The 17,978-nt window shown below is 52.3% G+C and overlaps 1 protein-coding gene across 3 annotated transcripts in view; it reads right to left on the reverse strand.

Moving 5' to 3' along the window:
- The window catches only part of SLC11A2 (solute carrier family 11 member 2), a 166,047-nt gene that overhangs the window by 52,393 nt on the left and 95,676 nt on the right, over window positions 1-17,978 (reverse strand). For all 3 annotated transcript variants that reach the window (XM_075337117.1, XM_075337116.1, XM_075337118.1), the window contains exon 11: window positions 16,385-16,474. In XM_075337117.1, coding sequence (XP_075193232.1) covers window positions 16,385-16,474 — 90 coding nt within the window. The remainder of the gene's footprint in view (window positions 1-16,384; window positions 16,475-17,978) is intronic.

Here is a 17,978-nt window from a genome sequence, read left to right on the forward strand (position 1 = left end):
CCGGGTGAAGGGACCATTCCCCTGCGTCCATGCCCTGGCGACTGAGATAATCTGCTTCCCAGTTTTCCACGCCTGGAATGTGAACTGCAGAGATGGTGGAGGCCGTGGCTTCCACCCACATCAAAATCCGCCGGACTTCCTGGAAGGCTTGCCGACTGCGTGTGCCGCCTTGGTGGTTGATGTATGCCACCGCTGTGGAATTGTCCGACTGAATTCTGATCTGCTTGCCTTCCAGCCACTGCTGGAACGCTTTCAGGGCAAGATACACTGCCCGTATTTCCAGAACATTGATCTGAAGCGAGGACTCTTGCTGGGTCCACGTACCCTGAGCCCTGTGGTGGAGAAAAACCGCTCCCCACCCTGACAGACTCGCGTCCGTCGTGACCACCTCCCAGGATGGGGGTAGGAAGGATTTCCCGTTCGATAATGAAGTGGGAAGAAGCCACCACCGAAGGGAAGCTTTGGTCGCCTGAGAGAGGGAGACGTTCCTGTCGAGGTACGTCGGCTTCCTGTCCCATTTGCGTAGGATGTCCCATTGAAGAGGACGCAGGTGAAACTGCGCGAAAGGAACTGCCTCCATTGCTGCCACCATCTTCCCCAGGAAGTGCATGAGGCGCCTCAAGGGGTGTGACTGGCCTTGAAGGAGAGATTGTACCCCTGTCTGTAGTGACCGCTGCTTGATCAGCGGAAGCTTCACTATCGCTGAGAGGGTATGAAACTCCATGCCAAGGTATGTGAGCGATTGGGCCGGTGTCAGATTTGACTTTGGAAAATTGATGATCCACCCGAAACTCTGGAGAGTCTCCAGGGTAGCGTCGAGGCTGTGTTGGCATGCCTCTTGAGAGGGTGCCTTGATCAGGAGATCGTCCAAGTAAGGGATCACCGAGTGACCCTGAGAGTGGAGGACCGCTACTACAGTAGCCATAACCATGGTGAAAACCCGTGGGGTTGTTGCCAGGCCGAACGGCAGTGCCACGAACTGCAGGTGTTCGTTTTCTATGGCGAAGCGCAAGAAGCGCTGGTGCTCTGGAGCAATCGGTACGTGGAGATAAGCATCTTTGATATCGATCGATGCAAGGAAATCTCCTTGGGACATTGAGGCGATGACGGAGCGGAGGGATTCCATCCGGAACCGCCTGGTCGTTACGTGTTTGTTGAGAAGTTTCAGGTCCAGGACAGGACGGAAAGACCCATCCTTCTTTGGGACCACAAACAAGTTGGAGTAAAAACCGTGGCCCTGTTGCTGAAGAGGAACAGGGACCACCACTCCTTCTGCCTTCAGAGTGCCCAGCGCCTGCAGAAGAGCCTCGGCTCGCTCGGGAGGCGGGGATGACCTGAAGAATCGAGTCGGGGGACGAGAGGTGAACTCTATCTTGTAACCGTGAGACAGAATGTCTCTCACCCAACGGTCTTTTACCCGTGGCAGCCAGGCGTCGCAAAAGCGGGAGAGCCTGCCACCGACCGAAGATGCGGAGTGAGGAGGCCGAAAGTCATGAGGAAGCCGCTTTGGTAGCGGCACCTCCGGTGGCCTTTTTAGGACGTGACTTAGACCGCCATGCGTCAGAGTTCCTTTGATCTTTGAGGCCTTTTGGACGAGGAGAATTGGGACCTGCCCGCGCCCCGAAAGGACCGAAACCTCGACTGCCCCTTCCTCTGTTGGGGTATGTTCGGTTTGGGCTGGGGTAAGGATGTATCCTTTCCCTTGGATTGTTTGATGATTTCATCCAAACGCTCGCCAAACAATCGGTCGCCAGAAATTGGCAAACTGGTTAAGCGCTTTTTGGAAACAGAATCTGCCTTCCATTCCCGTAGCCACAAGGCCCTGCGGAGTACCACCAAATTGGCGGCTGCAACCGCCGTACGGCTCGCAGAGTCCAGGACAGCATTAATAGCGTAAGACGCAAATGCCGACGTCTGAGTGGTTATGGACGCCACCTGTGGCGCGGACGTGCGTGTGGCTGCGTCAATTTGCGCTTGACCTGCTGAGATAGCTTGTAGCGCCCATACGGCTGCGAACGCTGGGGCAAAAGAAGCGCCGATAGCTTCATAGATGGATTTCAACCAGAGTTCCATCTGCCTGTCAGTGGCATCTTTGAGTGAAGCCCCATCTTCCACTGCAAGTATGGATCTAGCTGCCAGTCTGGAGATTGGAGGATCCACTTTGGGACACTGAGCCCAACTTTTGACCACGTCAGGGGGAAAAGGATAACGTGTATCCTTAAGGCGCTTAGAAAAACGCTTATCTGGACAAGCATGGTGATTCTGGACTGCCTCTCTGAAATCAGAGTGGTCCAGAAACATACTCTGTGTACGCTTGGGAAACCTGAAACGGAATTTCTCCTGCTGAGAAGCTGACTCCTCCACCGGAGGAGCTGAGGGAGAAATATCCAACATACGATTGATGGACGCAATAAGGTCGTTCACTATGGCGTCCCCGTCCGGAGTATCAAGATTGAGAGCGGCCTCAGGATCAGAATCCTGATCAGCTGTCTCCGCATCATCAACCAGAGATTCCCCCCTCTGAGACCCTGCACAATATGATGATGTCGAGGGAAAATCTAAGCGAGCTCGCTTAGTCGGTCTGGGGCTGGGGTCTGTGTCAGAACCCTCAGCCTGGGATCCATGAGATACCCCGGGAGGACATTGTTGGTCCAGCTGAGGTGGGCCAGGGAACAAAGATTCAACAGAGTCCCTGTGCTGAGATACCGGCCTGGACTGCAAGGCTTCTAGTATCTTAGCCATAGTCTCAGAGAGTTTTGCAAACTCCGTCCCCGTCACCTGAACATGCCATGCTATTATCTTCCCTGAGTAACACAATAGGGTATATAGCCAGAAATCAACTGTGCACCATACAGTGTAAAACATATATACCATAAACATATAATGTTACACTACTGCACAATGGGGCTAGCACCACAGGTGCTGCTTACCACCCGCCTAAAGCGGTTGTGAGGCCACCAGAGTCCCTGCCTGGGTCTCCCAGACTTTGTCCCCCTCTGCAGCGTCCGAGGAGCTGACAGGAATGGCTGCCGGCGTCCTGAGGAGAGGAGGGAGCCGTGGGCGTGACCCAGAAAGAGCGGGAACTGGTGCCCGCACTGTGCACAGTGAGAGGGGTGGAGTATGCAAAGCATGCTCCAGCCCTCAGTGCTGCTCGTTCTGTGCAGCGTCCCGCCCTTCCCCTGCCTGTCAGGGCTGTGGGCGGGAGGAAAGGAAACTAGGCCGCAAAATGCCGGGGACTCTAGTAATAAACGCGGCCGCCGTAAAAGCGCGGCCGGCGTGAAAGTCCCCGGCGCACTACAAGTCCCAGCCGCGCCGCAGTGTTTCCATGGCCGCGGCGGTCAGTGCGGCAGTCCCTATACATAAACACACTCAGCAACGCTGAGTGTGTAATGGCACATATTAACCCGGTCAGCGCCGTGGTCCCCGGTGCACTAGCACACCCAGCAAAGCTGGAGTGTTGCTGTGCGCTGTCCCCACAGGGATACAGAGTACCTCCAAGTAGCAGGGCCATGTCCCTGAACGATACCCGGCTCCTATCCAGCAGGCTCCACAGGAGTTGTGGATGAAGCACGGTCTCAGTGCCTGGAGACCGATAGGATCCCACTTCACCCAGAGCCCTGAGGGGGATGGGGAAGGAAAACAGCATGTGGGCTCCAGCCTCCGTACCCGCAATGGATACCTCAACCTTACAACACCACCGACAAGAGTGGGGTGAGAAGGGAGCATGCTGGGGGCTCTATATGGGCCCACTTTTCTTCCATCCGACATGGTCAGCAGCTGCTGCTGACCAATCTGTGGAGCTGTGCGTGCGTGTCTGACCTCCTTCGCACAAAGCAAAAAACAGAGGAGCCCGTGGGAGCACGGGGGGTGTATAGGCAGAAGGGGAGGGGCTTAACACTTTTAAGTGTAATACTTTGTGCGGCCTCCGGAGGCATAGCCTATACACCCAATTGTCTGGGTCTCCCAATGGAGCGACAAAGAAAGGGAGACGTTCCTGTCGAGGGACGTCGATTTCCTGTCCCATTTGCGGAGAATGTCCCATTGAAGAGGACGCAGATGAAACTGTGCAAATGGAACTGCCTCCATTGCTGCCACCATCTTCCCTAGGAAGTGCATGAGGCGTCTCAAGGGGTGCGACTGGGCTCGGAGGAGAGATTGCACCCCTGTCTGTAGTGATCGCTGTTTGTCCAGCGGAAGCTTCACTATCGCTGGGAGAGTATGAAACTCCATCCCGAGATATGTCAGCGATTGTGTAGGTGTCAGCTTTGACTTTGGGAAATTGATGATCCACCCGAACCTCTGGAGAGTCTCCAGAGCAATGTTCAGGCTGTGTTAGCATGCCACCCGAGAGGGGGCCTTGACAAGAAGGTCGTCCAAGTAAGGGATCACCGAGTGTCCCTGAGAGTGTAGGACTGCTACCACTGTTGCCATGACCTTGGTGAAGACCCGTGGGGCTGTTGCCAGGCCAAAAGGCAGTGCCACGAACTGAAGGTGTTCGTCCCCGATGGCAAAACGCAGGAAGCGCTGATGCTCTGGTGCAATCGGCACGTGGAGATAAGCATCCCTGATGTCGATTGAGGCTAGGAAGTCTCCTTGGGACATCGAGGCGATGACGGAGCGGAGGGATTCCATCCGGAACCGCCTGGTTTTCACGTGTCTGTTGAGCAGTTTGAGGTCCAGAACGGGACGGAAAGATCCGTCCTTTTTTGGTACGACAAACAAGTTGGAGTAAAAACCGTGACCCCATTGTTGAAGGGGAACAGGGATAACCACTCCTTCTGCCTTCAGAGCGTTCACCGCCTGAAGAAGAGCATCGGCTCGCTCGGGGGGCGGAGATGTTCTGAAGAAACGAGTCGGAGGACGAGAATTGAACTCTATCCTGTAACCGTGAGACAGAATGTCTCTCACCCATCGGTCTTGGACATGTGGGCACCAGGCGGCGCAAAAGCGGGAGAGCCTGCCACCGACCGAGGATGCGGTTTGGGGAGTCCGCAAGTCATGAGGAGGCAGCTTTGGGAGCGGTTCCTCCGGCGGTCTTTTTAGGACGTGCCTTAGACCGCCATGAATCAGAGTTCCTCTGACCCTTTTGAGGCCTGTTGGACGAGGAGAATTGAGACCTGCCTGAGGGCCGAAAGGACCGAAACCTCGATTGTACCTTCCGTTGTTGAGGTCTGTTAGGTTTGGACTGGGGTAAGGACGAGTCCTTACCCTTGGATTGTTTAATGATTTCATCCAATTGCTCGCCAAACAGGCGGTCGCCAGAAAACGGCAAACCGGTTAAAAACTTTTTGGAAGCAGAGTCTGCCTTCCATTCACGTAGCCACATGGCCCTGCGGACTGCCACTGAATTGGCGGATGCTACCGCTGTACGGCTCGCAGAGTCTAGTACAGCATTCATGGCGTAGGACGCAAACGCCGACGCCTGAGAGGTTAATGACACAACCCTGCGGAGTAGCGGCCCGTGTGGCCGCATTAATCTCAGACTGACAAGCTGAGATAGCTTGGAGTGCCCATACGGCTGCAAATGCCGGAGCAAAGGACGCGCCAATAGCCTCACAGATGGATTTCATCAGGAGCTCTATCTGCCTGTCAGTGGCATCCTTGAGTGATGCACCATCTGCCACTGCAACTATGGATCTGGCCGCCAGTCTAGAGACTGGAGGATCCACCTTGGGACACTGAGCCCAACCCTTGACTACGTCAGGGGGGAAGGGATAACGTGTGTCATGAAGGCGCTTAGTAAAGCGCTTATCCGGAAAAGCTCGGTGTTTCTGGACTGCATCTTTGAAGTCGGAGTGATCAAGAAACGCACTCCGTGTACGTTTGGGAAACCTAAAATGAAATTTCTCCTGCTGAGAAGCTGACTCCTCAATCGGAAGGGCTGGAGGAGAAAGATCTAACACCTGATTGATGGACGCTATAAGGTCGTTTACTATGGCGTCCCCTTCAGGCGTATCAAGGTTGAGCGCGGCGTCCGGATCAGAGCCCTGATCTGCCACATCCGCTTCATCTTCCAGAGAGTCCTCATGCTGAGACCCTGAACAGTGAGATGAAGTCGAGGGAAGCTCCCAGCGAGCCCGCTTAGTCGGTCTGGGACTGCGGTCCGTGTCGGAGTCCTCCCCGTGGGACCTATGAGTCGACCCAGGAGCACTTTGCTGCTCCGACCGAGGGGGGCATGGGGGCAATGAATCAACAGTGCCCGGGGCCTGTGTTACAGGTCTGGACTGCAGAGCTTCTAGAATCTTAGCAGACCATCTATCCATAGACTCAGAAAGTTTGTCAGCAAATACTGCAAACTCTGTCCCTGTCACCTGGACAGTGGGGGCCGGAGGTTCCACCTGGGCCGGGGGTCCCACCAGTGGCTGAGACTCCGGCTGAGTGAGTGTCACAGGGGCCGAGCATTGCACACAATGAGGGTAGGTGGAACCTGCAGGAAGCATTGCCGCACATGAGGTACAGGTTGCAAAGTAAGCCTGTGCTTTGGTACCCTTGCTTTTTGCGGACGACATGCTGTTTCTCCTCTTAGAGTAATCAGTGAGGGTATATAGCCAAACGCTAGTAGTGCGGCCGTACAGTAAATGTATACAATATAAGCATATAAATATACACTTCGGCACCCAGGGGGACCAGCACCTATAACAGGTGCGGCTTACCGACCGCTCTCAGCGGTTGTGTGACCACCAGATTCCCTGCCTGGGCCTCCCAGAGCTGTGGAGCTCGGAGTTGTCTCCCCTCTGAAGTTCTCCAGCGTCTGAAGTGCTTGTAGCGATGGCTGCCGGCGTTCAGAGAGGAGGAGGGAGCCGTGGGCGCCTCCTTCCACAAAGCAATAAAAACTGAGGAGCCCGTGATGCACGGGGGGGTGTATAGGCAGAGGGGAGGGGTTTACACTTTTAAGTGTAATGCTTTGTGTGGCCTCCGGAGGCATAAGCTATACACCCCAATTGTCTGGGTCTCCCAATGGAGCAACAAAGAAAAAGAAATTAGAAATAACTTGAATGGATCCAAACTTAAGCTGATGCTATGGACATTTTTGGGGTAAAATGTGGCATAATATCTGCCCACAGTCTGCAAAATGTAAAACACAGACCCCAAGATGGCAGTGGCCAACTATGTGGCCATAGACAAGTTTCCATTCATTCATAGTGGGATCAGCAGCTCTGCACTAACAAGCTGCATAATTACTGTAGTGTGCCACTAAAATGACAGATGCATGAACACAAGGCTGGTCCAGGCAAAAACTTTTCTATGCCCCATTTGTCCAAATATACATCAAGATAGCTTTAGTTTTTAGCATATGGTCACACAGGATTTTTTGTTATTATATGGTATTTGGAATGAATTTTGTGCCAATATCTACACAAAAAAACCCACAAAAAAACCCTTCATTCGAATAAAACTGACAAATGCACCTTTTCTCAAAGACAATTTTGGGAAGTGAAAAAAATGCCCAAACCACAATAGCATACTGATACTCCCCATACTGTAATTAAAAATGCATCAAAACCGTGACAAATACAATGCATATTCTAGAAATGGTTTTCGGTTGTGGATTTTTCAGATTTTAAAAAATAAAAAAGAACAAATTCCACATAAAACAACCGTGAATATGGCCTTAGCCTGTGTCCATACATTTAGAAATCTGTCGCGAGTCGGGTGTGGATTTCCTGACTGCACGAGATACAAGATGAAATTCCATTAGGGATGAAAATTAATGCGATCTCTTATACCCCCCAGTGACATGTTCCAAAATAACATGAACAACAGGAAAAAAAAACAAAAAAAAAAAAACCCCTGTGGATTTTAAAATACAACATGTTCATTTTAGCCATAGATTGAGTCGCTGGAATATCAGGTGTCTGCTTCACTACTCTGCAGCGAATTTTCTTTAAAAAAAATATTGAAAAATCCGTGCCTTGTGAAAGTGGTGCAGGATTAGCTTTATAGAGCCGTATTTCGCATTGTCAGGCACCCTCTACTCTACACCACTCCTCACCCCATAGTGCCAGTTACAGGTCGCTATTAGGCTATGTGCGCACTAGAAAAGTGATTTTTCTCAAGAAAATTTCTTGAGAAACTTCTGGGAGTTGAAGATTACCGCACCTGCGGTAAAAAAAACGCACCAAAACCGCGGGAAAAACGCATGCGTTTTTGCCGCGGTTTTTCCGCAGGTTTGTCCCTGCGGTTTTTTTTTATGCTGAACTGCAATAAATAATATAGATAATAGATAAATAATCGATAGACAGATAATGGATAGAGGGATAGATGGATAGCTAGATAGATAGCTAGATAAGAAAGACCTATATAATGTTCCACCCCCCTGCATATTCTAAGCTGGCACCCTTTAGCCTTGTATTTAGCCAAAAAATAAAATAAAATAAAATTAAAAAAAAAAAAAAGACGTGAGGTCCCCCCATCTTTTGTAGCCAGCTAGGGTAAAGCAGACGGCTACAGCCTGCAGACCACAGCTGGCAGCTTCACCTTGGCTGGTAATCCAAAACAGAGGGCACCCTACGCTGTTATTTTACATTAAATAAATAATTTAAAACAAAAAACGTGGATTCCCCCCATATTGGATCACCAGCCAAGGTAAAGCGGAGAGCTGGGGTCTGATATTCTCAGACTAGGGAGGTCCACTGTTATTGGACACTCCCCAGCCTAAAAATAGCAGGCCGCAGCCGCCCCAGAAGTGGCGCATCCATTAGACGTGCCAATCCTGGCGCTTCGCCCCAACTCATGCCGTTGCCCTGGTGCGGTGGCAAACGGGGTAATATATGGGGTTTATGCCAGATGTGTAATGTCACCTGGCATCAAGCCCTGGGGTTAGTGATGTCACACGTCTATCAGATACCCGACATCACCAACCCAGTCAGTAAGAAATAAAAAACAAAAACAAAAGAAGGGAATTTTGTTTACTTACCGTAAATTCCTTTTTTTCTAGCTCCTATTGGGAGACCCAGACAATTGGGTGTATAGCTTCTGCCTCCGGAGGCCACACAAAGTATTACACTTTAAAAAGTGTAACCCCTCCCCTCTGCCTATACACCCTCCCGTGCATCACGGGCCCATCAGTTTTGGTGCCAAAGCAGGAAGGAGGAAACTTATAAATTGGTCTAAGGTAAACTCAATCCGAAGGATGTTCGGAAAACTGAAACCATGACCCAAAGAACAATTCAACATGAACAACATGTGTACACAAAAGAACAACAGCCCGAAGGGAACAGGGGCGGGTGCTGGGTCTCCCAATAGGAGCTAGAAGAAAAGGAATTTACGGTAAGTAAACAAAATTCCCTTCTTCTTTGTCGCTCCATTGGGAGACCCAGACAATTGGGACGTCCAAAAGCAGTCCCTGGGAGGGTAAAAGAACACCTCTGTAATAGAGCCGTAACACGGCCCCCTCTTACAGGTGGGCAACCGCCGCCTGAAGGACTCGCCTACCTAGGCTGGCATCTGCCGAAGCATAGGCATGCACCTGATAGTGTTTCGTGAAAGTGTGCAGACTCGACCAGGTAGCCGCCTGACACACCTGCTGAGCCGTAGCCTGGTGCCGCAATGCCCAGGACGCACCTACGGCTCTGGTAGAATGGGCTTTCAGCCCTGACGGAATCGGAAGCCCAGAGGAACGGTAGGCTTCAAGAATCGGTTCCTTGATCCACCGAGCCAAGGTTGACTTGGAAGCCTGCGACCCCTTACGCTGGACAGCGACAAGGACAAAGAGCGCATCAGAACGGCGCAGGGGCGCCGTGCGAGAAATGTAGAGCCTGAGTGCTCTCACGAGATCTAACAAGTGCAAATCCTTTTCACATTGGTGAACTGGATTAGGACAAAAAGAAGGTAAGGAGATATCCTGATTGAGATGAAAAGGGGATACCACCTTAGGGAGAAAATCCGGGACCGGACGCAGAACCACCTTATCCTGGTGAAACACCAGGAAGGGGGCTTTGCATGACAGCGCTGCTAGCTCAGACACTCTCCGAAGTGATGTGACTGCCACTAGGAAGACCACCTTCTGCGAAAGGCGTGATAGAGAGACATCCCTCATCGGCTCGAAAGGTGGTTTCTGAAGAGCCGTAAGCACCCTGTTAAGATCCCAGGGTTCTAGCGGACGCTTGTAAGGTGGGACTATGTGGCAAACCCCCTGCAGGAACATGCGTACCTGCGGAAGCCTGGCTAGACGCTTTTGAAAAAACACGGAAAGCGCCGATACTTGTCCCTTGAGAGAGCCGAGAGACAAACCCTTGTCCATTCCGGATTGAAGGAAAGACAGAAAAGCGGGCAAGGCAAACGGCCAGGGAGTAAAACCCTGATCAGAGCACCAGGATAGGAAGATCCTCCACGTCCTGTGATAGATCTTGGCGGACGTTGGTTTCCTGGCCTGTCTCATAGTGGCAATGACCTCTTGAGATAACCCTGAGGACGCTAGGAGCCAGGACTCAATGGCCACACAGTCAGGTTGAGGGCCGCAGAATTCAGATGGAAAAATGGCCCTTGAGACAGCAAGTCTGGTCGGTCTGGTAGTGCCCACGGTTGACCCACCGTGAGATGCCACAGATCCGGGTACCACGACCTCCTCGGCCAGTCTGGGGCGATGAGGATGGCGCGGCGGCAGTCGGACCTGATCTTGCGTAACACTCTGGGCAGCAGTGCCAGAGGAGGAAATACATAAGGCAGTCGAAACTGCGACCAATCCTGAACTAATGCGTCTGCCGCCAGAGCTCTGTGATCTTGAGACCGTGCCATGAATGCCGGGACCTTGTTGTTGTGCCGGAACGCCATTAGGTCGACGTCCGGCGTTCCCCAGCGGCAACAGATCTCTTGAAACACGTCCGGGTGAAGAGACCATTCCCCTGCGTCCATGCCCTGGCGACTGAGAGTCTGCTTCCCAGTTTTCTACGCCCGGGATGTGAACTGCGGAGATGGTGGAGGCTGTGGCTTCCACCCACAGCAGAATCCGCCGAACTTCTTGGAAGGCTTGGCGACTGCGTGTGCCGCCTTGGTGGTTGATGTACGCCACCGCCGTGGCGTTGTCCGACTGAATTCGGATCTGCCTGCCTCCCAGCCACGGCTGGAACGCCTTTAGGGCTAGATACACTGCCCTTATCTCCAGAACATTGATCTGAAGGGAGGACTCTGAGTCCAGGTGCCCTGAGCCCTGTGGTGGAGGAAGACCGCTCCCCACCCTGACAGACTCGCGTCCGTCGTGACCACAGCCCAGGATGGGGGCAGGAAGGATTTTCCTTTCGGGAAGAAACCACCACTGAAGAGAGGCTTTGGCCGCCCGAGAAAGGGAGACGTTCCTGTCGAGGGACGTCGACCTCCTGTCCCATTTGCGGAGAATGTCCCATTGGAGTGGACGCAGATGAAACTGCGCAAATGGAACTGCCTCCATTGCTGCCACCATCTTCCCTAGGAAGTGCATGAGGCGCCTCAAGGGGTGTGACTGGGCTCGAAGGAGAGATTGCACCCCTGTCTGTAGTGAACGCTGTTTGTCCAGCGGGAGCTTCACTATCGCTGAGAGAGTATGAAACTCCATCCCGAGGTAAGTTAGCGATTGGGTCGGAGTCAATTTTGACTTTGGGAAATTGATGATCCACCCGAACCTCTGGAGAGTCTCCAGAGCCGTGTTCAGGCTGTGTTGGCATGCCACCCGGGAGGGTGCCTTGACTAGAAGATCGTCTAAGTAAGGGATCACCGACTGTCCCTGAGAGTGTAGGACTGCCACCACTGTTGCCATGACCTTGGTGAAGACCCGTGGGGCTGTCGCCAGGCCAAAAGGCAGTGCCACGAACTGAAGGTGTTCGTCTCCGATGGCGAAACGCAGGAAGCGCTGATGCTCTGGTGCAATCGGCACGTGGAGATAAGCATCCCTGATGTCGATCGATGCTAGGAAGTCTCCTTGGGACATTGAGGCGATGACGGAGCGGAGAGATTCCATCCGGAACCGTCTGGTTTTCACGTGTCTGTTGAGCAGTTTGAGGTCCAGAACGGGGCGGAATAATCCGTCCTTTTTTGGCACCACAAACAAGTTGGAGTAAAAACCGCGACCCCGTTCTTGAAGGGGAACAGGGATGACCACTCCTTCTGCCTTCAGAGTGCTCACCGCCTGAAAAAGAGCATCGGCTCTCTCGGGGGGGCGGAGATGTTCTGAAGAAACGAGTCGGAGGGCGAGAGCTGAGCTCTATCCTGTAACCGTGAGACAAAATGTCTCTCACCCATCGGTCTTGGACATGTGGCAACCAGGCGTCGCAAAAGCGGGAGAGCCTGCCACCGACCGAGGATGAGATTTGGGGAGGCCGAAAGTCATGAGGAGGCCGCCTTAGTGGCGGTTCCTCCGGCGGTCTTTTTAGGACGTGACTTAGACCGCCATGAATCAGAGTTCCTCTGGCCCTTCTGTGGCCTGTTGGACGTGGAGAATTGAGACCTGGCTGAGGGCCGAAAGGACCGAAACCTCTGTTGTATCTTCCGTTGCTGAGGTGTTTTCGGTCTGGACTGGGGTAAGGACGAGTCCTTTCCCTTGGATTGTTTAATGATTTCATCCAATTGCTCGCCAAAACAGACGGTCGCCAGAAAATGGCAAACCGGTTAAGAACTTCTTGGAAGCAGAATCTGCCTTCCATTCGCGTAGCCACATGGCCCTGCGGACTGCCACTGAATTGGCGGATGCTACCGCTGTACGGCTCGCAGAGTCTAGGACGGCGTTCATGGCGTAGGACGAAAAAGCCGACGCCTGAGAGGTTAAAGACACAACCTGCGGAGTAGAGGCACGTGTGACTGCATTAATCTCCGACAGACAAGCTGAGATAGCTTGGAGAGCCCATACGGCTGCAAATGCCGAAGCAAAAGACGCGCCTATGGCTTCATAGATGGATTTCATCAGGAGCTCTATTTGCCTGTCAGTGGCATCCTTGAGCGATGAACCATCTGTTACTGCTACTATGGATCTAGCCGCCAGTCTAGAGACTGGAGGATCCACCTTGGGACACTGGGCCCAACCCTTAACTACGTCAGTGGGAAAGGGGTAACGTGTGTCATTAAGGCGCTTAGTAAAGCGCTTGTCCGGAAAAGCTCTATGTTTCTGGACTGTATCTCTGAAGTTGGAGTGATCGAAAAACGCACTCCGTGTACGTTTGGGAAACCTAAATTGGAATTTCTCCTGCTGAGAATCTGACTCCTCAATCTGAGGAGTTGGAGGAGAAAGTTCTAGCACCTGGTTAATGGACGCTATAAAGTCATTTACTATGGCGTCCCCTTCAGGTGTATCAAGATTGAGAGCAGCGTCAGGGTCAGACCCCTGATCTGCCACATCCGCTTCATCCTCCAGAGAGTCCTCATGCTGAGACCCTGAGCAGTGTGATGAAGTCGAGGGAAGCTCCCAGCGAGCCCGCTTAGCCGGTCTGGGACTGCGGTCCGTGTCGGAGTCCTCACCGTGGGACCTAGGACTCACCCCAGGAGCACCTTGCTGCGCCGACCGAGGGGGGCCTGGGGGCAATGATTCAACAGTGCCCGGGGCCTGTGTTACCGATCTGGACTGCAAAGCTTCAAGTATCTTAGCAGACCATCTATCCATAGACTGAGCCATGGATTGAGAAAGTGACTCAGAAAGTTTCTCAGCCAACACTGCAAACTCTGTCCCTGCCACCTGGACAGTAGTAGCCGGTGGTTCTACCTGGGCCGAGGGTCCCACCAGTGGCTGAGGCTCCGGCTGAGTGAGTGTCACAGGGGCCGAGCATTGCACACAATGAGGGTAGGTGGAACCTGCAGGTAACATAGCCGCACAAGAGGTACAGGTAGCATAATAAGCCTGTGCCTTGGCACCCTTGCTTTTTGCGGACGACATGCTGTTGTCTCCTCTTAGCAATCAGTGAGGGTATATAGCCAAAAGCGAATAATGCGGCCGAACAGAGTAAATGTATACAATATAAGGATATATATATATATATACACACTTCGGCACCCAGGGGGGCCAGCACCTAGTAAACGGTGCGGCTTACCGACCGCCCTCAGCGGTTGTGTGTCCACCAGATTCCCTGCCTGGGCCTCCCAGCGCTGTGGAGCTCGGTCTGAAGTTCTCCACCGGCAGAAGTGCTGATAGCAATGGCTGCCAGCGTTCAGAGAGGAGGGAGCCGTGGGCGTGCCTCAGAAAGTGCGGGAATCTGGTGCCCCACAGTGCTCAGTGAGGGGGGAGGAGGATACAAAGTATGCTCCAGCCCTCACCGCTGACGTCCAGTGTAGCGTCCCGCCCTTACCCCTGACTGGCAGGTCCGGGGGCGGGAGTATGCGGTACTAGGCCGCAAAAGCCGGGGACTAAAGTTAGAAGCGCGGCCGGCAAACAAGCGCGGTCAGCGCGGTAGTCCCGGCGACATAAAACACCCAGCAGCTGCTGCAGCGTCCGTTACACAGGCGCTCTATGCGCCGTCCCCAAGGGGACACAGAGTACCTTAAAGGAGCAGGGCCTGTCCCTGATGATACCCGGTCTCCTGTCCAGCAGATTCCCCCAGGGGCTGCGGAGGGAGCCCGGTCCCAGTGCCTGGTGACCGGTTAGGATCCCACTTCTCCCAGAGCCCCTAAGGGATGGGGAAGGATAACGGCATGTGGCTCCAGCCTTTGTACCCGTAATGGGTACCTCAACCTTAACAGCACCGCCGACCAGAGTGGGGTGAGAAGGGAGCATGCCGGGGGCCCTGTTAGGGGCCCTCTTTTCTTCCATCCGATAAAGTCAGCAGCTGCTGCTGACTAAAATGTGGAGCTTGCGTGGATGTGTGCCTTCTTCAACACAAAGCAAAAAACTGATGGGCCCGTCATGCACGGGAGGGTGTATAGGCAGAGGGGAGGGGTTACACTTTTTAAAGTGTAATACTTTGTGTGGCCTCCGGAGGCAGAAGCTATACACCCAATTGTCTGGGTCTCCCAATGGAGCGACAAAGAAAAGTTTTATTTGAAAAAACACTCCCCACATTCCCTCTTTCACCAATTTATTGACAAGAACAATCAAATCCGGGTCCGGCGTAAACCAATAAGGGGTGGGGGAGGGGGGTCCCACGACGATCCATACCATAGTCACTGTCCCAGTAAGTGAAGAACAGAATGTTCCCCATTGGCTGGGAGAGTAATGCAGTGACCTGTGCCAACATCAATAGGTCAGCCCAGGTCACTGTAGGGGATGTCGAGCGCTGCCATCAGGAGGTTAGATGAGATCATTACCTGCTGTGATGATCTCCTGCAGTCCTGCCATCAGCGCCGTCACGGACTTCTATGCCCGCTACGTTGTCAGCAGTATCGCGAGAGTCCGTGACGTCACCGCTAGTGACAGTCTCGGGCCGCGGGCATAGACTGCGGTGACTTCAGGAGGCAGGAGATCGTCACAGCAGGTAATGATCTCTTCTCACCTCCTGACAGCAGCGCTCGGCATCCCCGCGGCTGCACGCACTGCTGTGTGTCAGTGTCTGCCTGCGCTGCAGGGTGACAAGCTGCTGACACTGCAGGCAGACACTGACACACTGCAGGGCAGGCAGCCGCGGGGCCGGAGCGGGACACAGACTGCACGGGCACCTGGAGGTCACACGGAAGTGCTTCTGTGCAGCGTCCAGGGAGTGTGACGTCTGTGTTTACTCTGCTCCGCTTCCTCTTCTGACATAATGACATCACTCCCTGAAAAAACGCAGGCAGCGATGAGCATTACCGCAGGTAAATCGCGGCTATACCCGGGGTATACCGCACATCATTTGCTACCTGCGGTATACCCCCGGAATTTCGCGCTTACATTACATTACAGTGAAATACCGGGGGTATCCCGCAGGTACCTGCGAAAAGAAGTGGCATGCACATTTTTTCAAGAAAATCTTCACAAATAATTTTCTTGAGAAAAAAAACGCAGTGTGCGCACAGCTATTTTTTTTGTTCCCATAGGTTTTGCTGGGAAATGTCTGCAGAAAGATTTCAAACATTTCATAAGAAATTTCCGCAGCAAAACCGCGGGTAAAACGGCCTAGTGCGCACATAGCCTTAAACTAGTTAATCTTGGGCTCTTCCCACAGCTTTGAAACACAACAGACTCCTAGATTGGTCATCTGCCTGTGGCACAAGATTGGTAGTATTCCATCTCCTGAGGAGCAGCTACTTTTTTACAAACTTGTTCATCTCGGACATGTTCACATAAATACTTTCTATTAGTTGTATTTCTGGTAGGGGAATCAATACTTTTTATAAGCTATGGAGATCCATAAGGCGCAATGATGCAATTGAAAATGTGTTTAGTTAAAAAAAAAAAAAAAAAGTGGGTTCCACCATCACACTGACTGCTTGTAGGTGGAACCATCTTATAATGGCATAAATAATTGGAATTCAGCTATATGTTGCAGTACACTTACACGGCTGTAGATTTACTCACCCCCTTATAGATATCAACTTTCAAAGGATCTGTATTGTTTGGAAATAAGTCACTTTGCCCACCGCTGGTCCGGTTAAAGCACTGCATATGCTTTGAAAGGAAGAAGTTAAGAAAAAAAAAAAAAAAAGTTAAAACCTACCAACTACATGTATAATTAAGGCTTTAATGTTACCACGTTGAGCTTTTAGTGAGTTTTTGATGCTGCGCATGTTCACTATGTCAAAAAGGCAGGGTCGTCTAGTTCCAGAAAAGTGGACGGGATTAATAGACATCTCCCGGCCACTGTGCTTTTTTCACTCAACCCAAACGGACCTGCGGTGTGTGTTTTAAATCCACAATGTCAAGTCTGCATATTGGTACGCTGAGTGTTATGTGCACATTTTCCGCACAGACTTCAAATCGACGTGAAAAAAAAAAAAAAAAAAAGAAGGGAATTTTGTTTACTTACCGTAAATTCCTTTTCTTCTAGCTCTAATTGGGAGACCCAGACAATTGGGTGTATAGCTACTGCCTCCGGAGGCCACACAAAGTATTACACTTAAAAGTGTAAGGCCCCTCCCCTTCTGCCTATACACCCCCCGTGGGATCACGGGCTGCTCAGTTTTAGTGCAAAAGCAAGAAGGAGGAAAGCCAATAAACTGGTTTAAGCAAATTCAATCCGAAGGAATATCGGAGAACTGAAACCATTCAACATGACTAACATGTATACCCCAAAAAAACAGGGGCGGGTGCTGGGTCTCCCAATTAGAGCTAGAAGAAAAGGAATTTACGGTAAGTAAACAAAATTCCCTTCTTCGTCGCTCTATTGGGAGACCCAGACAATTGGGATGTCCAAAAGCAATCCCTGGGTGGGTAAAATAATACCTCGTGATAGGCCGTAAAATGGCCTTTTCCTACATGGGGGCAACCGCCGCCTGCAGGACTCTTCTACCTAGGCTGGCGTCCGCCGAAGCATAGGTGTGCACCTGATAATGCTTGGTAAAAGCGTGCAGACTCGACAAGGTAGCCGCCTGGCACACCTGCTGGGCCGAAGCCTGGTGCCGTAATGCCCGGGACGCACCCACGGCTCTGGCAAAATGGGCCTTCAGCCCTGAGGGAACCGGAAGCCCCGCAGAACGGTAGACTTCAAGAACTGGTTCGTTGATCCACCGAGTCAGGGTGGATTTGGAAGCTTGCAACCCCTTACGCTGACCAGCGACAAGGACAAGAGTGCCTCCGAGCGGCGCAGGAGCGCCGTGCGGGAAAAGTAGATTCTGAGAGCTCTCACCAGATCCAACAAAAGCAAATCCCGTTCACATTGATGAACTGGATGACAAGACGGTAAGGAGATATCCCGATTGAGATGACAGGGGGATCCCACCTTAGGGAGAACTCCTGAATCGGGCGCAGAACCACCTTGTCCTGGTGAAAACACCAGGAAGGGAGATTTGCAAGACAGCGCTGCTAGCTTGGCCACTCTCCGAAGAGACGTGACCGCCACTAGAAAAGGCCACTGTCCGTGAAAGGCGAGAAAGGGAAACATCCCTCATAGGCTCGAAAAGCGGCTTCTGGAGAGCTATTAGAACCCTGTTCAGGTCCCAGGGCTCTAACGGCT

The sequence above is a fragment of the Anomaloglossus baeobatrachus genome, chromosome 2 (assembly GCF_048569485.1).
Source record: "Anomaloglossus baeobatrachus isolate aAnoBae1 chromosome 2, aAnoBae1.hap1, whole genome shotgun sequence".
NCBI classification, from domain to species: Eukaryota; Metazoa; Chordata; class Amphibia; order Anura; family Aromobatidae; genus Anomaloglossus; species Anomaloglossus baeobatrachus.